Consider the following 22872-nt stretch of genomic DNA (forward strand, 5'->3'; position numbering starts at 1 on the left):
TTTATTCGCCAATCGCGTATGTCCGATAAGTCAATCCTAGCTAATAATTTTCTATTCTCATGTATCTTGTTATTTTCGATCTATGGGCGAAAATGCCAATCTTCTAATCATATACTCTTCGATTTGTGTGTACATCTTTTACACACAAAAAAAAAAAGAAAAAAGGTAGGAATCAATCTCGCTGGGGAATGAGACAGAGATGAAATTAAGATTGTAGCGAAAAACAACGAACATTAAAAACTGCGTACGCGAATTCACACGTATGCGTATATTTATGTGCGTCGAATTAAATATTACTTAAAAAGAAGGTATCAGATTTAAACATACAATGTTTCACTCAATTTGTGCACGTTGATTTTAAGTTTACGCTAAAACTTACTTACGTGATCTCGTTAGAAACGAAATAAATAAAGCATTCAAATCTGTAAAAAGTTATAAATATAATTAAAGTTATATCACAAGTTTTTTTTTTGTTACAGCCATTGAGCATGGACGCTAAAATTCTTCCGAGTCTCCTGAGCTTGAAAGTGACCCCTCCGTCAGAATTACAAAATCAGAATGTTGACAATGGAATTGGAGAAGGGGACAGCGGTTCTGTTAAGCTTCCGGCTGCTTTGGAGCAAGCCTTGGCATTTAAAACTGAGAGAGCCAAAGAAGTGGGCGGTGATCCTGACGACGTTATTTCTGTCAGTAAATCACCAAAAGACGACGGCGAGGATGCTACTCAGATAGAGGATACCATAATGGAACTAGAACAAAAATCAGAAAAAATAGAATCTAAATCGAGTAAGACGAAAAAGAAGAAGAAGTCAAAGAGGAAGAGACGCAATGCAGAAAAGAAGGATGCCGAACAGAAGAAGGACAATGTAGAGGATGCTAAGAATAAAGAGGATTTGCCAGAAATTGAGTATATACAGGAAATACCAAGCGTAAATGATTTAGAACCAATGTACCGTCAATTTGCTAGGGTCTTTGAAGCATTTAAACTGGTCGAGCCGGAACCGAGTCCGAACGATGCGGCTGACAAGGGTGAACTTATCGGGCAGTATCCGCCAGTGACAAATATACAAACCACCGGCACCGGTGTACCGAGTAAGGTGCCACTGTTGGACGATTTCGACGACGATGCGAATCAGCAACAGCAACAGCAGGGCACTGGTGAGAACGGTGCCCCGCGACTATCTAAGAGAAAACTCAAAAGGCTCACACGGCTAAGTGTAGCGGAATTGAAGCAACTGGTAGGTCGTCCAGATGTTGTGGAGATGCACGATGTTACCGCGCGTGATCCAAAACTGCTTGTGCAATTGAAGGCGCACCGAAATACGGTCCCGGTACCGAGACATTGGTGCTTCAAGCGCAAGTATCTTCAAGGCAAACGTGGTATAGAGAAACCGCCCTTCGATCTACCAGATTTCATAAAACGCACCGGTATCACGGAAATGAGAGCGAGTCTGCAAGAGCGCGACGATACGCGTACGCTGAAAGCAAAGATGCGGGAGCGAGCGAGACCCAAATTGGGTAAGATCGACATCGATTATCAGAAGTTGCACGACGCCTTCTTCAAGTGGCAAACAAAGCCGCGCATGACGATTCACGGCGATCTCTATTACGAGGGTAAAGAGTTTGAAACGCGTTTGAAGGAGAAGAAACCGGGAGAGTTGTCGGATGAATTGCGCACAGCGCTGGGCATGCCAGTCGGACCGAATTGCCAAAAGGTACCACCGCCGTGGCTTATAGCTATGCAACGTTACGGCCCACCACCGAGTTATCCGAACCTCAAGATACCCGGTTTAAACGCGCCCATTCCAGAGGGTTGCGCCTTCGGTTATCACGCGGGTGGATGGGGAAAACCGCCGGTGGATGAAACCGGTAGGCCGCTCTACGGAGACGTGTTTGGCGTGTCTCGCACATCCGGCGCGGATGCGATGGATGAAGAGATAGATCGAGGAATGTGGGGCGAACCGGAATCAGAGTCGTCGGGCGATGAGGATGAGGATGAGGACGTCGAAGAGGGCGGCGAGGGTGGCGAGGGCGAAGGAAAGGACGGAGATGACGACGCTAGCGGATTGGTCACGCCCGGCGCCGAAGGCTTGATCACGCCAAGCGGCATCACGTCGATCCCGGCGGGTCTCGAGACCCCGGAGACCATAGAGTTGCGGAAGAAAAAGATCGAGAGCGAGATGGAAGGCGGCGATACGCCCGCATTGTACACGGTATTGCAGGAACGCCGTGCGGAGGGTTTGGGTGCCAGTATGATGGGCAGCACGCACGTGTACGATATGACGGGTGCGGCCGGTGGCCAGGCGCCACCGTCCGTGATCGCTGCGCGTCGTGGCGGAATCAGCGGTAGCGCAAGCGATGCTCGCGCGGAGAAGGACGGGGCGGTGGAGTTGACGCTTGATCCCAGCGAGCTGGACCTTGACTCCGAAGCGATGGCGTCCAGATACGAGGAGACAATGAGATCGAGACAAGCTCATCTTAGGAGAGAAGATCTATCGGATATGCTGCAAGATCATGTACAACGGCAAAAGGTATGTGTACTATCAGTTACATTGTGTATATATCACATATAAATATTTATATTACATGCGTATAATTATATAAATATTGTTCTTTAAATCAAATTAATTGTTTTTTTTTTTTTTTTTTTTTTTTTTTATGTCAATTTTGAAATGTATTACCTTTGTCTTTGTGTTTCAGAGCAAACGCAAACGTCAGCAAATCCAGGACACGAAAACATCCAAGAAATATAAAGAGTTTAAATTTTAAATATTGTATTATTTTCCCGCGTGATTATGTATTATATTATATAGATATGAAATTGTTTGAAATAGCATAAGATTCGATTTAATGTATCGCACCACTTTAACGAGATCACGAAACGCTGTTTAATAGCGATTACAATTTCATATTTGCCAAGCTATATGGTTGGACGATAATAAATCGAATCAGCCGTGTATATTTACGACATACACATTGACGACAGTGATGGATTAATGATAATATATTAGGAGCTGAATATTTTTCAAAATAAATATAATCATATCTTTTTATGTAAAACAAATAGGAACGACTACATGAATATCGTGTAGAAAACGCAATTTTTTTATCAGATACAACACACATAGATGTATTTGTTCAATTTTTTAATTATGTATACATTTCATTGTAGTGGCAACCATACATGGCACCAAATATAGATAGTTAATTCACGCACGATTCATTAATGTAATGCACTGTCGTATACTTCGAAGTTTCTTGTATTGAATTTTATATCGCAATCTATAATATATATTCTCAAAACAATCGTCTATAAACAAGTAGATGTTCAAAATGCACGATTAGAACAACCCACTCAAACTTTGGTCCAACAAAAGGTAATAATGTAATTATATGTCTCTTGTTATAATTTTATATATATATGAAAAAAAAAATTATACTATGTGCCTCTTTTGAGGTAGTGAATCGATCCGCAATCGTTTTAAATCCAATTCCATAAGTGGATATGAAAGACATCGCAACAGTACAAAAAGACAAGGAAGAGAAAGAGCGATAATGAACTTACTGATAGCGCTACCGATGTCGAGCCAACTGCCGTACGGCGTGACACAGTGCATTAAAGGTAGCGATATGCAATCGCCTAAAAAAAGAATAGCTAAAGAAACAGGCTTCTTGTATTCTGATTCTAGTGAATAGCTTGCGCATCCGACTAGTATCAAGGGAATGCTAAGTTTGAAAAGTATTAAAGATGTCATTAAAAATGGAGAAAAAACAGTAACAAAGTGACGCGTCCAAGATGGATCAAACGAACTGATGCTCGCCATATTACCTGTGCCGAAGAAACACATTAGTATGTACAACATCTATAATAAGATGTTAAGGATAGATATGTATAAATGATAATAGATGTGCCTCATATGAATTAAAAGAATATTGTTAAAAAATGATAAAGATAACGGGTAAATTTTAGTTTGTTTTCTTAGAAAGAGTCTAAATAATATACAAGACTCCTTTTAGTTACAATATTAATTTAATAATCTATATTTTTCTCATTTCTCTAATTAATTAAAAATATCTGATATAACTATCGCCAGGTCTTCATGGAAATTCTTAACAAACAAAAAAATCTTTTTAAAAGGATACAAAAAATGCTGCTTTGATCAAGTCTTTTGTAATCTTTTGTGTATTTCCTGAGCTTCTTGAAGTGACTTGTAACCAACAAAGTAAATTGATTGTAAGTATAATGAAGAAGAGCGGCTCATAAGACGCAGACAATAATGTAAGAGGACAGAAAAATCCAAGCATTACGCCCAACATTCTCCTCTTAGTTTCTGTTGGATAGTACCAAATGCACAATGGTGTAGTCAGTAAAATAATCCACGATATCCAGTATCTACCATCGAGAAATTCTGTGTACACGAGGCTTGTAACGATTAAACGTAAAATTTCCATTATTCTCCGACTCTGTGATGTCTCATTGATAATCATTATCGACATTGCTACCAAAATGCCAATTATCCTGAAAGAAGGACTTAAGTCAATAAAAAAAAATCATTATTGAAAATATAATATTACTAGTGAAAGAGAAAAAAAAACCGAGCAAAATTTTTAGCGATCTAATATTTCTTTTTTTATTAAAATATCGTTAAATAACTTTTAATGATGTAATTGTTTTCAATATAAACATACACTATATAGACGCGTGGATATGGTTCCACAACTGGCAATAAAGGAAATGCACATAATGCTATCGACGTCCAAATCATAAATGCCGGTACATTTTCTGACTTTGCTATTCGTATCAATATGAGAAAGAGTATTCCTATACTGAGAGCAAATCTATATGTCAGTCCAACAAATAGCATTATTAATAACAACAATGTGCCTCCAATATCTATGAAAAGTTTCCTTTTGTTTCTTTTTGCGAATACAGGCGTCGACGTAATTATTTTAGCAATGGCAAACCATACAGATATTATGGCAAAGGATGTGTAGCATGTTAATCTCCAGTCGTTGCAATCTGATACTATATACACAAAGTATATCAAATATATTACATAATAAAAGATCCATTTTTTATAAATAGAAAATCATGATTTGATTTTAAAAAAAAAAAACTTAAACTTAAAAAACTTGACTTAAAAAAAAAAAGTTTCAGTTAAAAACTTAAAGCAAATCTTATAGCAAAAAATGACGTATCTTTTGTATCGACTTAAAAAAATGCAGTTTAAAAATAAATTTCTTACCTGCGTGTCCGATTAACATTATTATCAGTAAACTTGCAAATCCGATATTCACAACTATTAGTAGAGAGAATCGCAAACATCGACGCTTTGTTCCAGTTATTTTCAAGAATAACACAACTATCCAGCCAAGCCACATTATCGACAGATACAGCAAAAATCGTATTCGCTGATATTGCCTGAAATATGACAAGGCTTCCTTGCCAAAACTAATTGCTTCTTCACTCTCTCGAATTCCATCTATTATACTTCTTTTGTCGAAATATTCTTCGATTTTACGAATTCTGTTATTTAATTGCATTTCTCGCCAATCGGTACTAGTCTCGCCATTTATCGCACGATTTCCAGTTACTTGATGTGCAAGTTGTTTTACATTGCTGAGTAAAAAATGTCCAGCATACTCCTCATAATTTGTATCAAAGTATCGCCATGGTAATGCCCCCTAAGAGAATATTTCATGTGAATATTTTAAATAACACATATATTAAATTATATGCTATATATATATATATATATATATATATATATATATGTAAAATGCAAACACTTACTTCATTATTTACAGGAACAGGAATTCCTATCAAAGACGCTATCAGAGGAGCTATACTCGCTTGTTCAATATCTTGACGAAAGCCAGATAATTTTACTCCTGCTCCCCAAGCAATTAATGGTGTTTCAGTCTCGGACGGCAAACCACTTCCATGAGATCCCCAATCTGTCATTCCATGATCTGCTGTGAATACATAAGCAGTGGTACCTTTTCCAAAAAAGTTCTCTGTTATATTCACAGCTTCTTTAATTCTCAGATCGACATAGTTCATGTTTTCAATATATTCCCTAAATTCAAATTTCTCTTTTATTAATGAATGCATTTTGTACTTTAAAACACTACAGCAATCAGCAACAAATTTTCAATACCTGGAATATGGTTTTTTAGCATGTCCTAGAGTATCACACCCAAGTAAATGAAAAAATAAGATGATCCCATTCTGATTTTTCAATGTTTCAGCTACCGAGGATTGTAACCATTCCAAATAAGCATTAAAAACCCACGAGTCCAAGCGCATTGTCTGATTATTTAAATTTGAATCAAAATCCTGCCATGTAGAAGGATAACTTCTTCCATGTACATTTCGTTTGCTACCTGCCTTTTCAAGATTTTTATATAAGTATGAGTAAACAAAAATTAACAATGCTACCGCTTCCTTCTAGAATACCTTTTGTAAACATTGGAATTATATCTGGACTGCCCCAAGCCCAAGTTGCATAGCTTTGATTGAAGACAGAATCAAAATCCACTGGATTTTCCTGCCATCCCTTAAAAATAGCACTCGGATCCTCGTACAATCCAGCTGCGATTGCGACATGCCCTGGTCTTGATTCTGTGGGCACTCTTGTATGAGATATTCCCCAAACTCCTTTATTATTCATTATATCTCTGCAAAAGAGATTTAATTCACTAAAGTGTATAAATATTGAAACATAACAAAATATAAATTATATTATTATTAATATATTAAAATTTGTATATATATATAAACTATAATAATAGATAATTTTTTTTTTAGTTTAGTATATACACTGAAGAGTAATTCAAATAAAATTAAATTCATCTCTTTCTCTCCCTCAATAATATTATTAATATATTAAAAAATTAATTAATTAAACAAAATCGAAATAAGAAAATAAGGAATTAGGCTCCGTTTTTTAACAATGAGAAAAAGTTTTAGAGAAAATACCTGAGAAAAGGTGATGGCTTATCTATGAATGTTTGAAACCTCAAACCATCCGCAACGAAAAGTAACACCCTTTTAGCCGGTGATCCACTCGGTGCTGATACAACTGGCAATTCCTTAATGATAGGCGAATGAAAATTAGCATCAAGCACTCCCCATAATAAAATCAAGTGCACAATCAATCCCCATAGACCGAACAAATAATCGTTGCCTGTCTCGATCCATCGCTTCTTATATTTTCCTGGATTAGACGATCTATCGGTTGTTATATTTTCCTCGATTTGACAATTCGCGATATCGAGTGACTTTTTCACCAACATTTTTAATAATTGTCGAAATTTTTAAAATTGACACAAAATAATACGAATGAAAGTTGTATGGATACAGCTATTTCAAAATTTCTCTTCATTTTCTATCGCATTCTAATAACATGCGCATAAAATAAAAATTACATGCCCTGTCATAGCTTTATTTCTCATTCATTATTTCTTTTTTTATCATAAGAGAGTTCCAACTCAAAAAACTTACTTAGCATTTCACGTACGGTTAGATAATTACGTGCAAAATTTACGGAGAAGCTGATTCAGAATCAGCGAGTTTACTATTATATTATCTGTTAATTTGTATACAGAGCAAACCCATATGCAGCGGAATAGAGATTATAAACCCTAAGCCTTAAGAAATTGACCAATCACAGTCGAGTATTCTTCTCATACTTGACTGTGATTGGTCAATTTCTTAAGGCTTAAAATTTTTATTGTAGACGCCGCATAACAAAAACTGCAGAACGTTCGCGATTGGTTCCCTTCTCTTGACTTCTCTCTATTATATACAATATATTCTAAATTACCCGATGTCGGTAATTCAGATCGGAAGAATGTAAAATCCAAATACAATTAAAAGCACTTTTAAGAGATATATATGCACATACATATATAAAATCAAGGAAACATAATTACGTAAGAGGCATAAGTTACAAGAACGATTAAGAATTTTACATTTTTTTTAAACACAAAAATTTAGATGCAAATTTTATTATCACATTTATCTACATTTGTTTTAAAATTATCTAGATACATAGGTAGATATATATATATATATAAATATATGCATTTTTACATAACATATATAATTAAAAATCATCGCACAGGATTAGTGCGATTAAATTGTGATTTGAAAATAAATTACAATATATAGCGCAAAAGAAAATTGTTATTATATACATTTTGTTACGAATGCATCTTCTTTAACACCAGCGACAGACAATATTTGTATCTAAGATTATCTTCCTAAGTGATGTATTTTAAAGAGAAATATAAAACGTTTAACTAATTTTATCCGTTTTTAATTCTTTATAATAGATTATAGCGCGCTCTATCAACGATCTACTTTCGCTTTCTGTATCGGTTTCTGTTATATTTTTACTATTTTTATTAGAACTCTTCTTCATATTATCCTCTAAACTATCGTCATTGTTATTTATTTGCTGCAATACAGGTTCAGGTAACTTGTGCTTTGTATGCCTGGCCAATTCACCGATCGCACTTTGTAGGTAATGGATACGAGCTTCCTGTTGCAAAGTAGTATTATGTAACGCCTGAATATCATCCGTAAACTTCTGTATCTGCATCTGACGGAGCTCCTCCTTCTTCGCCTCTTTTGCGACTTGTCTATTATACTCCAATATCACACATCCACCGGCTACACCGAAAATAATCAACTCGCCCATTAAATTAGCACCCAGTTCAATAGCCATAGTCTCGTTCAGTTTTGCCACCTTTGTAGGCTTACCAAGATTCATAATATACATCTTTGCTTTTACTTCCGCCCAATGATAAACTACAAACATTTGACAATTATACTATATAGTAGAAAGAGCTTGTATAAACGGAAATAAAGAAATACTTACATTGAGCAGGTGGTATGATAAAGTAAGTCCTAAATATTGGATGACTCTTTGCTTGAGTGACGAGAAATTTGGCTAAGGGTTTACTGATTTGTTTGATAAAAAGTACGCCCAATTTAAGGGCTGGAAATACGCCGATCGGCATTTTTGCCGATTTTAATAGACCAACAGCTTCTCATCTGCTTTCTCGATATTTTAAAAGTTTTTCAATAAAAGTAAAAATAAATCACAGAATATCTCGTAAACGATAGATTCGGTTCGTTAAGTTTACTATGTCATATATTTCGTAATTGCCGAATCATTACCTTACTTAGGAAATTATTTCGGTATATAATATAGCGCAGTTGTATTATAATTAATGTCATGACAGAGATCCCTATTTCTCTTCGAGTGCTGCAAGAAACATTGTTTCTTAGCTAGAAAGATAAACCACTCTTGCGAACTCGTCACATTGAGAGGGAGAGAGATCTCCGCGAATAATAATAAATCCTTTTGTAAAGATATAGTGAGTTGTGTGTGTGTGGTGTGCAATCAATGACAAATGACAATGGACAGATGGACACCGATCTTCCTAGGTTGATCCACGATCCAAGTTGATCACTGATTGAAGATTGAACACAGATGTATATACTCTATACATCTGTGATAGAATCCTATATAATCAGAGAAGCGACCCCCGTTACCCCTTCCTTTCCTATGATCGCCATGTTGGTCCCGTAGCTGTGTCCATGTGTAATTCAAATAAATGTCTTAAAAATGTTTCGGAGATATTCTAAATGTTTTTTTTTTTTTTTTTAGAAAATAACATTACAAATATACTTTTTTACGGTACGCCGGTTGCGATTAGTTTGCATGTAGGATTCGCTACGTGCACAAACTAACCGCCGATATAGGACGCGTTTTCACTTAACGACCGCAACGCTCGCGAGCATTATCTTTGTCTTTGTTTAACTTTTCGTGAACAACAAAGATGAAATGATACGTGAGCGTGTTAAGTGGAACGGGGCCCTGTAGCGATCAGCCAATCAGCGAGCGGAACGCCATTGTCGCTTCTCCGATTATGGCTGCGGTCGGGAAGACGCTAGATGACGCTTCGAAGCGTTCGATTGACCAATCAGGACACAAAGAGTAAAGATCTCTTTATTCTGATTGGTAAATGCAATTCTTCGAAGCATCTCTAGCGTCTTCTCGACCGCAGCCATAAATATATAGTCTATGGTGTACATTTGCAGCCATAGAAGAAGAAGAAGAAGAAGAAGAAGCATCATCTGTTTATTTTTTTATTTTCGAAGATCAGTTTATATTTTTCCAATTTTCTCTCTTTTTTTTCTACACATTTTCTTTCTTATAATTAGAATTTATAATATATACCTATAGCTATATATTAGAGTATCTTATTTCAAGAAGAAGAAATGTACGATTATTCTTCCACTGATATATTGGCTTCTGTATCGGCAAATGTATCTCTCGTAATCGAAATTAATATTCGCGCCATCTAACGTAATGGATAATCGAATCGGAGATGTGTATGATGACAAACTTCTCTTACAGAAAGAAAAAGCATGCGCTACGCGAATTCTTTCGAAATTGAAGCTAATCGCTTCCCAGCATGTTAGTATAGCGATAATTGGATTAAAAAAAAAAACAAAGATAAAAAAACATATATATCATAATAATATAGACATTTTTATATGCGGATAGATATACAACGCATCTTTTATATGTGCAAATAAAAATATGTAAAATATAAAATGAATAATGAATTGAATTAGATTTCTTTTTTAATGAAAAGGAAAGCAGAAATTTCTGGACAAATCGTGCGAAATACGTATATCGTCTTTTCCCTCTCTATTAAATTATTCGTTTATTTCATTCAAAGACTTATTTTGGATAAAGTCGTGTAGAGTTATAACTCGACGTAACGAATGCTTCTAATAACTTGTAACTCAGTTATTTACATGTTCTTGATCTTTTAATACATAAGAGAGAGAGAGAGAGAGAGAGAGAGATAAGCTTTGTTTTTCATATAAGAGACTATTTAAAAATATAAACTTTTCGTTCGATTTGCAATGTGTGATTTAACCTCTATTTTTAATATGAATCGAAGCCATTTGTTGAACAATAAAAAATAAAGCGTCACGATATAAGAAAATTTTTGATTTTCCAAATGCATTTATTAACTGCGTAATTTTTCTTAAATCATTTGATTATAATAATTTTTTTATTTTACAGATCTAATGCACCGCTGTTTGGCGATAATGTTAATAATACATTACATTGGATGTGCTCTTTATATATAGATAAAAGTTTAAGCTTAGCATAATGTGGTCCTTCTTTTCAAGAGACCCTGCTAAGGATTTCCCGTATGATATCGGAGAACCTATCCCTGGCTTGGAAAACAAGAGTATCTGGACACTGCATAGAGCTAAAAGAAAGGTAATTCAATTAGATATAATATAAATGATACTTCTCCTTCCTAAAAGCACTATACAATTTGTAATTTATAGTAGTAAATTAATTTATATTTGGCACAAAATATTTATAATTTTATATAATACATATCTATATTGAAAATATTATTTCTGTCATTATAAAATCTTGTATAGAGCACCACAACAGGTGAAGATGTTTCAATTTTTGTCTTTGATGTTAAAAATGGAGGAGAGCAACAATTGGACATTGTTCGCTCAGCTGTAAAGAGGCTCAAGACACTTAGGCATCCAAGCATACTTGCGTATCTTGACAGTCTTGAGGTATAAGTTGTAACGATTTACAATAGTTTAGTATTATAATTCTCTGTAAACAGAGATGTAATGTATATTTTTGTGTTACTTTAGACTGACAAAATGGTTTATTTAGCCACAGAACATGTGGAGCCATTGTATAATCGTTTGACACAGAAATGCAATTCCGAAAACGATTCCAAGAAGGAATTATATTTTTCCTGGGGTATATTTCAAATTACAGTATGTATAAATGAATATCGCATATTATATTGGAAATTTCTAAACAACGTACACTGAAAATCTATAATACATATTACTTCAATTTGATGGCAGAGGGCACTTAACTTCTTAAATAATGATGGGAATTTACGGCATAATAATGTCAATCTGTGGACAGTGTTTGTTAACGAAGAAAGCGGTGAATGGAAACTCGGCGGTGTTGAGTACATGACGGCTGTGGATACGTTATACAATTTCTTACCTCCAACTTTTCAAGTATATCAACCACCAGAGGCTAAAGAAAATACAAAACCATTAACTAAATGGTAAATGATTGTATTAATTTTATCAAAATTTTAAGTAACTATATCTATAAATATATGATACAATATAATATGATATGGACGTTTACAAATACACGCGTTTAGATTTTTAATGTTAGCATAAAACTGATAAATAAAAACAATAGCTCAGTTGATATGTGGGGACTTGGCTGTTTAATCTGGGAAACGTACAATGGCATTCTTAATACGAGCTCACAGCTTAAAATTACAGGCCAAGTAAGTTATTCACTCATCTTTTAAATTTAATATTTTATTACCGAGATATAATATCTCTCTTTTTTTTTTTTTTTAAAGATTCCGAAGCAAATAACGGCAGTATATCGAGAGTTAACGGGAGCTAATCCCGAAGGAAGACCGAATCCTGCGGATGTGATAGCGCGTTGTCGCAGTAACGGCGGCTTCTTTAAAAATGATCTTGTTGACGCTCTATTGTTCCTGGAGGAGATTCAGATGAAGGAGAGGGGAGAGAAGATCCGATTTTTCTCGCAATTGGCCACACAGTTGGATTCATTTCCCGATGGCGTTGGCAGATACAAAATACTACCGCAATTACTTGCGGCCTTCGAATTCGGAGATGCCGGAAGTGCAGTGCTACCGCCATTGTTACAATTGGGCTCTCAATTACCCGACGCTGAGTATCAGCGTCGAGTAGTGCCGTGCGTCGTCAAATTGTTCGCGTCAAATGACAGAGCGACAAGATTACGATTACTGCAACAATTGGATCGATTCATTGATCATCTGCAATCGGCAACCGTTAACGAAGCTATTTTTCCTCATGTAAGAAAGATTCATCGGATATTAATAAAACTATCAATTTTTTATATTGTATATATCCTATAATGCTTCTGCATTATTTAAAATCCATAATGATATTGATAAATCTAAATCAAGTGTTCGCTTATATAATCTTGTCTACAATTTTATAAAAAAATAGCAGTCAAATATAATATAATAATAATTTTATTATTACATATATAACAATTATATTATTATATCATATACTTCAATTTTATATATATTTTTTGCAGGTCGCAAATGGCTTTCTCGATACGAATCCGGCGATCAAAGAAGAAACGATAAGATCGGTCGTACATTTAGCGCCAAAGTTAGATTATAATAATCTTAATGTCGAAACTTTAAAACACTTTGTAAGACTTCAGTCCAAGGATGAACATGGCAGTATTCGTACAAATACAACAGTTTGCCTTGGAAAAATTGCTCAACATCTTCACCCTCAGATAAGGCAGAAGGTATAATATCGATTTTAACCTTTCATAGCTGCTTAAACTCACAAAACTTTTTTTTTTTTTTTTTTTACAGATCTATTTTACACATTTTTTTTAAATTACTTTATTTTTGCATTATTCTTGTATCGATCAGAATAGATTTCTTATATATACAATATTTTTATAAATATGTAATATAAATATATAATTATAATATGATTTACATATAATTAATAAAATAATATAATTTAATAAAAACATACAATCATTTGAAATAATATAATTGTTATTAAGCCAATCTATAAATGTAATTTTTTAGGTATTACTTGGTGTATTTATTCGGGGAACTCGCGACTCCTTTCCACCAGCCAGAATTGCAAGTATACTGGCTCTGGCTGCAACGCAACAATACTTCCTGCTTCAGGAAGTTGCAAATCGTATTCTACCGGCTTTGTGCCCACTTACCACAGATGTAGACAAAGGTGTACGAGATAATGCATTCCGAACTATTCGAGGTTTTTTATCGAAGCTCGAAACTGTCTCTGAAGATCCCGGGCTTCGCGAATCGATGGGTAAGTATATGTGTATTTTAATTCTTTAATCTTTAAGCATATCGGCGCGTATTTTCGTAAAATTATATATTAATATCGACAAGGAAAATATTCAGTATTTTGTAAAAACTTTTACATTATAATATTGTTTACATTTTATAAAAGTTTTACATATAGTAAATACCAATCGCGCGTAGTGAGATAGATTTCTAGCCGCTTGATAATCATTATTTGCAAATCCTTTAAAAGGAAATAAAAACTAATATTGTTATTGAAATATGTTAGAGGCGGATGTGAATACCGCGACACCCAGCCTCAGCAACGCCGCGGCAACGTGGGCTGGATGGGCCGTTACTGCGGTCACAGCGAAATTCTATCGCAGTCAATCTGATACGCCAAAATCCTCGAATGCTCATAATACATCTAGGATCTTGTTAAATAAACCTGCTTCCTTAGGTTCGTATTGATCTTCTTTGATCTTCTTTAGCGTCGTCGTATTCGCACGCGTGTTTCTGCAATTTCTACCCTAAATTTTCATTAAAGAAATAGGGATATACTTTCTTCCATGTAAACATATCTCTTTATATTACATCTCTTTTATTTGATTATCTTAGAACAAGCTAGTAGCTCTCAAAGCAGCGCCAGCACAACTGCCACAACGAGCAGCGCGACAAGCATGACTTCCCTCGATCCTGATCACGAGCATGATACGCAAAACACTCAAAATACGAATTCCGATTGCGATTGGGATTGCTGGGATGCTGATAATTGGGGAGACATGGAGCAGCAGCCCGCCGCTACGTCATCGGTACCATTAAATCCGGCTAATAGTAAATCACCGTCCGGCCATTCCTCTAAGACTAATGAACAGTGGACCAACCTTGAAGAGGAACCGGTTTGTGTTTTGACATTTTTCTGTATTGAATCAAGATTCTGCTTAAATATCTTCTTCATCTGATACGACTGAATTCACATTCAATCTGATATGTTAATGTGAACGGTAACGCGCATTATAATTCTTCGCTTTTAAATAGTATATTTTTAAACCGTCTATAAAGTCTTTTCCTGTTTAACAAAAATATCTCAAAGTATCAATTTAAATTATAAGTGGTTGAAGGAAATAAAAGATGAACGATAAGTCTTAAAGCTGAAAATATGTAATTTTTTAATATAAAGATAATTTTTCAATATTTATCAATATATAATCAAATTTGTATTAAAAAACAAAATTAATATTCTTTTTAAATTAATATAAAGGAATATTTATGCAAATTTCAGGACTTTCTATATGCACATATAAATAGATATAGATTAGACACAAAAAAATAACTATGACCTTTTAGATGGCTATATATCTTGAGTATTAGTAATGCATAAATTTATATATTATAGGAAGAGGAAACAATCCAAGGTGTTCAAAAAAAAAATGATTCTTCTGAAATAGGATGGGATGATACAGAGTTTCAGCCTCTCGAAGATGTTCAGCCTTTAGAGCAACCAAGTATATTTGACTCGTTTCTCAAGTAATACATTCAAATCTTTTCATCTATTTATTAAAAAAAAATATTTTTTGAATGCATAGACGTTCCTAGCGGAAATAATAAATTTGAAGAAGCAAAAAGGAAAAGAGAAGAGCGTAAATTGGCCAGACAAAGACAAATGGAGGCGAAACGAGCGGTAAAATTACGAGCAAATCCAACTGCAAAAAAGATTTAAGTAATTACACGCCATATATATAAATTCTATTGTACATTAAGCAAATTAAATATTACAAATAATACAATGAAAGTATTTTCTGTATTTATAACTTGTCTAATGTAAAAAAGTTTATCCAAAAAATATACATATATTAAGTAAGAATTAATTATTTTATTTAACAGTTACTTTCACTTTTTACATAACCTATGCAATCTATAATTGACAATATATTTTATATGTATATATGTATATATATGTATATAGGACACATCTTTTTTTTAGACACTTCAGTGTTAATATCTTAATTTAAAATATAAAAGATACAGCATAAAACTTGATATATTTTAATTCACGTAAACATTATTATATAATAAATTTTCTCTCTCTAAAAAAAAAAAAAAGTCTTCTTAATTCTTTGTAAATTAATGAGATTTCCTTTTTAGAAGAAATTAATTGCAGTATTTTAATTTCACCAAATGTATCTCCAGTTTCCAAATTTGAAATCTTATCAAGGATATAATGCTATTTTTTACATTTCTATTTATATATATATATATATATATATATATATATATATATATATATATATATATATATATATATTATTACACTACATGTATTTGATTGGTTTATTGGCATTATCGTCAGATAAGACCACAATAAAACGATTTAGTTACTATAAATGCGATTGTTCACTGGCGTTTTCATTATGGAAACGCATATTAAGATAATTCGCATTGTTAGTTTCTCGTATAAAACCTAGATTCTCATAGAATGGCACTAGACGATCTGTGCAATCCAAAGATAATTTATAACAGTGAAAATAGCGTGCTAATTGCATTATTATTGTCACCACTAGTTTCCCCAATGATTTACCTCTGTAACTGTTATTGACCACTACATCTTCCAGACGTCCTCGCTGTAAACGGATATATCCATATAACATTATATATATATATCTTTGCTTTAGATATGGAAATTATAAAAGATAATTACATACCAAGCTACAATTATGAATGAACTTCTGCTCTATAACTAATGTTGCGCATGCAATTACTTTTCCAGAATTTGTGTCCTCAATAACTACAACATAGTAACCACCAGCAGTCTTCATGCTGTAGAATCTATCTAAATAATGTGAAAATGAAAAGATATAGCCACATTATTTTTATTATTTGTTAAAACTTAGTTCCCGATTATAAACTTACTTAAGAATTGTTCCTTGCTAATATTTCCAACATCAGTCAATTGAGATAAAAGAACTAAGAAACCTATGAAATTTTATAATCAAATTTAAAATCACTTTTAAAAGGAGAGAAAAAAAAATTGAATATTACATTATATATTAGATATCGTCTATTAATATGTGAAAAAATATATCGCAAGAAAAAATTTATTAAATTTACCTTTTTCATAATCCGTACTTCTTAGTGGTCTTATGAACAATCCAACAACGTGTGATATCGACAATCTATCTAGTATAGCAGGATTGAAAAGATTAATTTCGTCCTGTTCGATAGTTTTTCCCTGAAACAATAGAAATACAATTTCTTTAATAATATTGTACAATCTTATATGCGATTGAAGCGAATAAATAATACGGTTTCGTGTTTTATTACCAGCTTCTTATACATGTACGTAAGCGATTTAATAACAGTGCTTTAATTCTCCTTCTTATGTAAATATACATGTTTTTAATTATCGAAAAACGATAAAACTACTGATTCTAAACTATGTATAAGATCATATCCTGGTAAAATTAAAGTGCGAGAAAACTTTAACGTATGGACGTTGTACCTGCGTTTCATTCATGCTTGTTTCACGTTCTTTCGCAGCCCACGTTCACTTGTCAATCTGTCACATCTGACCTAAAACAACCTGTTTGCACGTGTATGTATGCGTTGCGAACGTTCGCAGCGCACTCAATGAAATTAATGCGTACTAACTTTCTAGTTATGTTCGGAAATCTTACTCGTAGGGTAGAATAGCATTTATTTGACCAATCAGAACGAAGAATCATCATTTCATTTGTCCTGATTGGTCAATTAACCGTCACGTTATCTTAGGGATAGGATTCTCCGAATACATCCTGTCAAGACACCATATCTTCGTTGACATGGCCAGAATATGAAAACAAAGAGGAATTATGTATCGAAGATTAATATTTTGGATAACAATGTATGAAAGTAATAATATGCAGTAGTGTTTATGTCGTTTGTAAGATAAAACTCGATGAGGATATCGTGTAAAGATGTTTTTTTCAACGATCGAGTAATATAATTTGAATTTTGACGAATTATCGTTTTTAACACAAGTATGTAATAATTTTATATATATAATAATATTATATATAGTAAATTTATCTGTGTCATGACAAAGTGTAAACGTAATAAAGTATTGTATAATTTTTTACATACAGATCAATGATGAGTACAAATAAAAGAAAGATATTCGCATCAGATACATCCGATGAAGGTGACAGTTTCAAACATCGACGTAGTTCTCTGAGAGTTAATCTAAGTTATTGTGAAAATTTAACAGATTCTGGCAACGGATCTCTGTGGAGAACAGAGTTCGTTCCATCAGAAACTGATGGAAAAGGAACAGATACAGCGCGAGCTAATAAAAGACTGTCGAGACGCAAAAGACACGATATATATGAGAACAAGAATCAGCAGATTGATTCTGACAATGAAGATTTGCGAGTTAAAAGCAGTAAGCTTGCTGTAAGCGAGAACACTAACGTATTTCTTTGTGTAAAAAAGAAAATACAATTGAAAGAACTTCGAGTGAATCTGGAGGATATAAATATTAAGGAAAAGTCTCTCGAAGCAAATTGCAAACGTTTAAAAGATGCAATTTTAAACAAGACTAAAGAGATATTTGATAGAGAGAATGAGCTTTCCAGAAAAACTGCGATGATATTAAAGAATAATGAAGAAAATTGCTTTGCAGATGATATACATGATGCAAATATTGGAAATAAATCAATTATTATACTAGATACAATGAGCAATCATCAATTAAGAAATAAGACAATCGTGGAACATGAAAGATATACTAACAATGTGAGTAATCAGCAAAGAGGCAATCAATATTCCAATATTGTCACTACACCAACAAGTAGCAAAAAATTAGAAAGTTGTTCCAAGGGAGATATAGATAGATCTAGGTTGTCTCAGAGACGGTTATTTGCTGAGGAGGGCAAACAAATAGAAGGACAAGCAAAGTGTAAAATCATAGAGGATATCATTTTGAAGGAAAAATTTCCATTATTCCCCCTCAGACAGATAGATCAAACTGGCAGTCCCATATTAAGTGGCAGTAACAGAAGACTTAGTTTGCTAAGAAAATCTAAATTATATTCACAAAGTCAATCTGAAAACCATAATACCACATATTCAACTATACACTCTCAATGTGTTGATATAGGAGCACCCATTGTTTGCTCCACTTTTAACGAAGAAATTGTGACAGGTGAAAACGAAAATAACAATTCTTACAATGAAGCAAATAATGATATGGATACATGTCGTGCTACACACACAACAAATAATATAATATCTATGGAAATGACAGAAGTTCATGGCGATATTCAAATGAGTGAGAAACATCTATCTCTGCAAAGTACAAATCTAAATACAATTAATAGTATCAAAAATAGCAAGAAAAAGGAATCCGAACGAAAAAGTTTAGAACAGGACAAGTATGTTATTCAGATGCAAAGAACAGAAAATATGAATAGTCTTGTAGACAAATCTACGACACAAAATAACGTTGCGGATTTTGATTTGTCTAACACAAATGTTACAAATGACCAGAATACAGTTATACCTATGCAAGCATCCAGTATTGAACAAGCGGTAATAGTCATAAAAACACGGCCGCATATAGATGAGCGCGGTAATAAAACTAAAAATTATGAGAAACGACATACACTATCTTTGTCTGACAGCAATAATACAATTCGATCGTCTTTAAATGTAAACACATCATTGGATGCAGTAACTGAAGCTGACAAGGAGGAAAATGTTCAGAAAACAAGCGATTACAGGTTTAATGATAGCAATCAAGGTTTAAAAGCAGCAAAAACTAATAATGAAGAATCAATAGCTTTGGATGATCAATATGAAAGTTCAAGTATCACTGAAACTTCAATGAAAATGAATACGTCGGTAAATTCGATGCCCGAAATATGGCAAAGAAGAAGTAATCATTTTCAATCATCAATCTCAGATAAGAATGATGAAGACACAACAGAAAAATATCCAAATATGGACAATCAATATTCATTAGCAGCAAAAAATGAAGATGCAAACAATATAGACTTCGTAGAAAATATCAGTTTAATTCAGAGATTAAGAAATATCTTCACACAAAATTCAATTCCGTGTAACAATAAATTGAGGATTTCTGAAATAAAAGAGAAAGTAAGAATGGATAATAGATCTAATGATGTCAAAATTCAGCGCAGTGAGCATACGAGTGGAGATAGTTATGTTGAGGGAACTCCATATCCAATAAGCCGTTCAGTTTTATTCAAAACACAATTAAGATACAAAACACAAAATTTAGATAACAGCATAACATCTTGTAGCAACAATTTAAATTCAATGGGCAATAAGAAAAGTATTGATAAAACTAAGTCAGATGGTTTGTAAGTATACAAATGTATAATAATATTTTCATGTAAATCATAAATTATATTGTATTATATACTTTGAATCACATAGTATTTGTTATTTTATGAATTATATCATATAGTCATATAGTCATATAAATAAGACTCATATAGTATGTATTAATCAGAAAGAGACAGAGAAGAGAGAGAAAGACTTCTTTCTAATACAATTTTTTTTTATGTTATTAGGTATTCAGAGACAGTTGAAATTAATACAGTTATTACGGAAGATACATCTAGCGGGAATCCTTCTGATATTCAAGATCAATTGAGAGTCATAAAAAATACAACCGATGAAACAAAACTTGAAATAAATGAAGAAAATAAAGTTACCACCGATAACATGGAATGTATTTCAGTAAGAAAAGGTAGAAGAAGATTATTGCCACTTCATGAAAATTCTGAATTATGTTCAATTAGTCCAATAGAGGAAGAGAAATGCATAGTTGCAAAATCGATAAAACCTATGGAAAAAAACAAAAAACTGAGAAAAAAACGTCCAAAGAAAAAATCATTGGGTCTCAAGAATGACACAAGCTCTATTAAACCTAATATTGCACGCGAACAAACATGGTCAGATAATGATTACGATATACCTAAAAACAAAAAGGAAAAAGATAAAAAAATACAAAAACCAAGGAAAGTTGTTAGCAAGAAAATCGTCATCAAGAAATTTGCCGATGAAAACATGTTGAATATATTAAAAGGACATAAACAAGATAAAAAAGATGAATCAATAGAAAATAGAGATTCCTTTGATGATTTTGTAAAGCATCGTACAATACCTACTCAATGGAATAAATTTAAGTCACAACAGATTATTATTGCAACAACTGGTCTATCAAAAGGGTATATAATAATAAGAAATTCTTTTAAAAAACACTACTTTTTCTTTTTTATATTAGAAGAATTTTTAATATTTTTTACAAATTTATAATGAAATTGCAATATGTTTTATATATGTAGGGACAAAAGTTTAGTAAAGAGCATTGTCAAATCTCTTGGCATGGCAAAAATAGAATTGAATGTATCGAGACGAACGACTCATGTTGTGAGTACAGGTGTGCGTACAGTGAATTTACTTCGAGGGATAATAAGAGGTTGTTGGCTGGTTACTTTAGAATGGGTTTTGAAATCTTTGGAGAATAATGGTTGGTTAGATCCGGAAGAATTTGAGATGAAACATTTCTCTAAAGCTGTGCAGGTAAGATAATGTGCAAAATGTATGATATAATATGCATAAAGTGTAATATGTATGCATTTTTCAGGAAAATCGGAAGGACAGGCAATTATTTGGATCTTCGTATATACCAGAATTGTTTGCAACATGTGGATTAATATATATTGGGCATAAAACCACAGTACCATGTCATATACTTAAAGAACTTATAAAAACAGCAAGTGGACATATCACCGAGAATATCAAACTTGCTAAAATTATTATTGGTACGAATGGTTTGAAGGAGACCTGGATTATAGATTGTATCACGACAGGTGAACTACAATTAACTAACCTTTATGAAAGAAAATGAAGTGGACAAGCAAAAGTTACAAGTAGAACTTTTCCTTAATATTATGTAAATTTATAAATCTTATATGATTTATTATATTACAAAAGATATTTGTATATTAAATAATTCTTTTTTTGTACAATAATTTACGCGGATCATACAAAGTATTAATTAATAATATTATATAATAAATATCGGATGTGTACAAATATATAAGAAATCTTTTTTTGTTCATTCTTACAATTGTTTAATTATTTAGAATCTCTGCTTTACTTTGTGTTTACATCTTGTCTTAACGCATCTTTTCACTATAATTGTAATAAATTTTATAAAAAATATTTACGAATATTTTGTACATTTCATTTTTATTGAGCTATAAAGAATACTCCTTTTTCTATTTTTTCTGTCTTATTTTGTTCTTAGCTCCTATTACATGCAAGATACAGAAAAAGCGCTTGCACACATTTATTTATTTATTTATAAATAAATTAATCTTATTTATTTTAATTCAATCTTATTGATATTTTAATTTTTTTCTTTTGAAAATTATATAAAGTAACAAATACCTTTCCGTTGAGTCAATTAAAGTTTAGAGATCTGTTTTCTCCAGTGTGACGTGTGACCACATGTGACCAGTGTGTGTATTGTATATGTCGTCGAAATGACGTATCGCGGTTGCATATATCTTTTAATTTTGAATTTTAGGAATGCTTTAAATGTTTAACACATATACAACACTGGACTTTTGACCTTCAACAATATTTGATTATATCATTTTCTCCCGTTTTCATCTTTACAATAAATCGCACACATACACACACATAAGCCCAAGCATTTCTATTTCACTTCTGATTCCACTCTTCTCAAAGATGCGTTCAGAAATGCTATCTGCGGAATAAAGCAACGTTTGATCGACCAATCAGGACAAAGAAATTTTGCTTTTTTTGGGTTTTGATCGGTCAATTAAATATACTCTACCATACGAGTAAGATTTTTGAACGCACACTAGATTTAGGGTTATGTTAGGTCAG

At 33.0% G+C, this 22872-nt stretch overlaps 6 protein-coding genes across 15 annotated transcripts; 3 read left to right on the top strand and 3 right to left on the bottom strand.

Annotated features, from left to right (window-relative positions):
- Positions 1 to 114: 114 nt before the first annotated feature.
- Positions 115 to 4505, top strand: Sf3b2 (splicing factor 3B subunit 2). 6 transcript variants are annotated; one of them, XM_070302659.1, is made up of 5 exons: positions 115 to 308; positions 480 to 2531; positions 2701 to 3622; positions 3690 to 3850; positions 4095 to 4505. In XM_070302659.1, the coding sequence occupies exons 2-3, from the start codon at positions 489 to 491 to the stop codon at positions 2767 to 2769; spliced, it is 2112 nt and encodes a 703-aa protein (XP_070158760.1). In that variant the 5' UTR covers positions 115 to 308; positions 480 to 488; the 3' UTR covers positions 2770 to 3622; positions 3690 to 3850; positions 4095 to 4505. The 6 variants fall into 6 exon arrangements, with proteins under 6 accessions (XP_070158760.1, XP_070158761.1, XP_070158759.1 ...); XM_070302660.1 differs by lacking the exon at positions 4095 to 4505 and having other exon boundaries at positions 2701 to 3377; positions 3458 to 3622; positions 3690 to 3863; XM_070302658.1 differs by lacking the exon at positions 4095 to 4505 and having other exon boundaries at positions 2701 to 3377; positions 3462 to 3622; positions 3690 to 3863.
- On the bottom strand, positions 3139 to 7584 carry LOC138936877 (GPI ethanolamine phosphate transferase 1). Of its 2 annotated transcripts, XM_070302656.1 has the most exons (9): positions 7508 to 7584; positions 6983 to 7095; positions 6461 to 6681; positions 6162 to 6387; positions 5795 to 6080; positions 5247 to 5685; positions 4690 to 5026; positions 4144 to 4519; positions 3139 to 3863 (listed from the first exon to the last, which is right to left on the bottom strand). In XM_070302656.1, exons 3-9 carry the CDS (start codon positions 6672 to 6674, stop codon positions 3435 to 3437), a joined length of 2307 nt encoding a protein of 768 aa, XP_070158757.1. In that variant the 5' UTR covers positions 6675 to 6681; positions 6983 to 7095; positions 7508 to 7584; the 3' UTR covers positions 3139 to 3434. The 2 variants fall into 2 exon arrangements, with proteins under 2 accessions (XP_070158757.1, XP_070158756.1); XM_070302655.1 differs by lacking the exon at positions 7508 to 7584 and having other exon boundaries at positions 6983 to 7501.
- Positions 7585 to 8074: 490 nt separating this feature from the next.
- Positions 8075 to 9799, bottom strand: LOC138936856 (optic atrophy 3 protein homolog). Its single transcript, XM_070302616.1, has 2 exons — positions 8889 to 9799; positions 8075 to 8818 (listed from the first exon to the last, which is right to left on the bottom strand). The coding sequence occupies exons 1-2, from the start codon at positions 9028 to 9030 to the stop codon at positions 8304 to 8306; spliced, it is 657 nt and encodes a 218-aa protein (XP_070158717.1). The 5' UTR covers positions 9031 to 9799; the 3' UTR covers positions 8075 to 8303.
- Positions 9800 to 10765: 966 nt separating this feature from the next.
- On the top strand, positions 10766 to 15686 carry Yata (N-terminal kinase-like protein yata). The gene is made up of 13 exons (XM_070303202.1): positions 10766 to 10826; positions 11118 to 11321; positions 11492 to 11638; positions 11723 to 11851; positions 11945 to 12156; positions 12300 to 12390; positions 12469 to 12951; positions 13203 to 13424; positions 13720 to 13972; positions 14237 to 14407; positions 14566 to 14846; positions 15344 to 15452; positions 15534 to 15686. The coding sequence occupies exons 2-13, from the start codon at positions 11208 to 11210 to the stop codon at positions 15665 to 15667; spliced, it is 2346 nt and encodes a 781-aa protein (XP_070159303.1). The 5' UTR covers positions 10766 to 10826; positions 11118 to 11207; the 3' UTR covers positions 15668 to 15686.
- Positions 15687 to 16258: 572 nt separating this feature from the next.
- Gnpnat (glucosamine 6-phosphate N-acetyltransferase) lies at positions 16259 to 22776 on the bottom strand. 3 transcript variants are annotated; one of them, XM_070302964.1, is made up of 7 exons: positions 22408 to 22776; positions 17622 to 17755; positions 17447 to 17527; positions 17056 to 17176; positions 16858 to 16920; positions 16650 to 16777; positions 16259 to 16568 (listed from the first exon to the last, which is right to left on the bottom strand). In XM_070302964.1, exons 3-7 carry the CDS (start codon positions 17459 to 17461, stop codon positions 16326 to 16328), a joined length of 570 nt encoding a protein of 189 aa, XP_070159065.1. In that variant the 5' UTR covers positions 17462 to 17527; positions 17622 to 17755; positions 22408 to 22776; the 3' UTR covers positions 16259 to 16325. The 3 variants fall into 3 exon arrangements, with proteins under 3 accessions (XP_070159065.1, XP_070159064.1, XP_070159066.1); XM_070302963.1 differs by having other exon boundaries at positions 17596 to 17755; XM_070302965.1 differs by lacking the exon at positions 17622 to 17755.
- On the top strand, positions 17762 to 22103 carry Mcph1 (Microcephalin). 2 transcript variants are annotated; one of them, XM_070302961.1, is made up of 5 exons: positions 17762 to 17963; positions 18069 to 20306; positions 20520 to 21179; positions 21297 to 21534; positions 21599 to 22103. In XM_070302961.1, exons 2-5 carry the CDS (start codon positions 18073 to 18075, stop codon positions 21860 to 21862), a joined length of 3396 nt encoding a protein of 1131 aa, XP_070159062.1. In that variant the 5' UTR covers positions 17762 to 17963; positions 18069 to 18072; the 3' UTR covers positions 21863 to 22103. The 2 variants fall into 2 exon arrangements, with proteins under 2 accessions (XP_070159062.1, XP_070159063.1); XM_070302962.1 differs by lacking the exon at positions 17762 to 17963 and having other exon boundaries at positions 18051 to 20306.
- Positions 22777 to 22872: the final 96 nt, after the last annotated feature.

This window comes from Polyergus mexicanus, unplaced genomic scaffold, assembly GCF_030449975.1.
Source record: "Polyergus mexicanus isolate NDT 795.1 unplaced genomic scaffold, iyPolMexi1.0 SCAF_10, whole genome shotgun sequence".
Classification (NCBI taxonomy): Eukaryota; Metazoa; Arthropoda; class Insecta; order Hymenoptera; family Formicidae; genus Polyergus; species Polyergus mexicanus.

Excerpts from the sequence above, each read along its gene's own strand:
- Sf3b2 (XM_070302659.1), top strand. The coding sequence starts at position 489 with ATGGACGCTAAAATTCTTCCGAGTCTCCTGAGCTTGAAAGTGACCCCT. Across the intron at positions 2,532-2,700 it reads ATCATGTACAACGGCAAAAG|AGCAAACGCAAACGTCAGCA; the intron begins GTATGTGTACTA and ends TTTGTGTTTCAG.
- LOC138936877 (XM_070302655.1), bottom strand. The coding sequence starts at position 7,299 with ATGTTGGTGAAAAAGTCACTCGATATCGCGAATTGTCAAATCGAGGAA. Across the intron at positions 6,682-6,982 it reads AAGCCATCACCTTTTCTCAG|AGATATAATGAATAATAAAG; the intron begins GTATTTTCTCTA and ends TCTCTTTTGCAG. Across the intron at positions 6,081-6,161 it reads GCTAAAAAACCATATTCCAG|GGAATATATTGAAAACATGA; the intron begins GTATTGAAAATT and ends ATTTGAATTTAG.
- LOC138936856 (XM_070302616.1), bottom strand. The coding sequence starts at position 9,030 with ATGCCGATCGGCGTATTTCCAGCCCTTAAATTGGGCGTACTTTTTATC. Across the intron at positions 8,819-8,888 it reads TATCATACCACCTGCTCAAT|TTTATCATTGGGCGGAAGTA; the intron begins GTAAGTATTTCT and ends AAATGTTTGTAG.
- Yata (XM_070303202.1), top strand. The coding sequence starts at position 11,208 with ATGTGGTCCTTCTTTTCAAGAGACCCTGCTAAGGATTTCCCGTATGAT. Across the intron at positions 12,157-12,299 it reads ACAAAACCATTAACTAAATG|CTCAGTTGATATGTGGGGAC; the intron begins GTAAATGATTGT and ends TAAAAACAATAG. Across the intron at positions 12,391-12,468 it reads AGCTTAAAATTACAGGCCAA|ATTCCGAAGCAAATAACGGC; the intron begins GTAAGTTATTCA and ends TTTTTTTTAAAG.
- Gnpnat (XM_070302965.1), bottom strand. Across the intron at positions 16,921-17,055 it reads AAGTACGGATTATGAAAAAG|GTTTCTTAGTTCTTTTATCT; the intron begins GTAAATTTAATA and ends AAAATTTCATAG. Across the intron at positions 16,778-16,857 it reads TAGCAAGGAACAATTCTTAA|ATAGATTCTACAGCATGAAG; the intron begins GTAAGTTTATAA and ends CACATTATTTAG.
- Mcph1 (XM_070302961.1), top strand. The coding sequence starts at position 18,073 with ATGATGAGTACAAATAAAAGAAAGATATTCGCATCAGATACATCCGAT. Across the intron at positions 21,180-21,296 it reads ACAACTGGTCTATCAAAAGG|GGACAAAAGTTTAGTAAAGA; the intron begins GTATATAATAAT and ends TTATATATGTAG. Across the intron at positions 21,535-21,598 it reads ATTTCTCTAAAGCTGTGCAG|GAAAATCGGAAGGACAGGCA; the intron begins GTAAGATAATGT and ends TGCATTTTTCAG.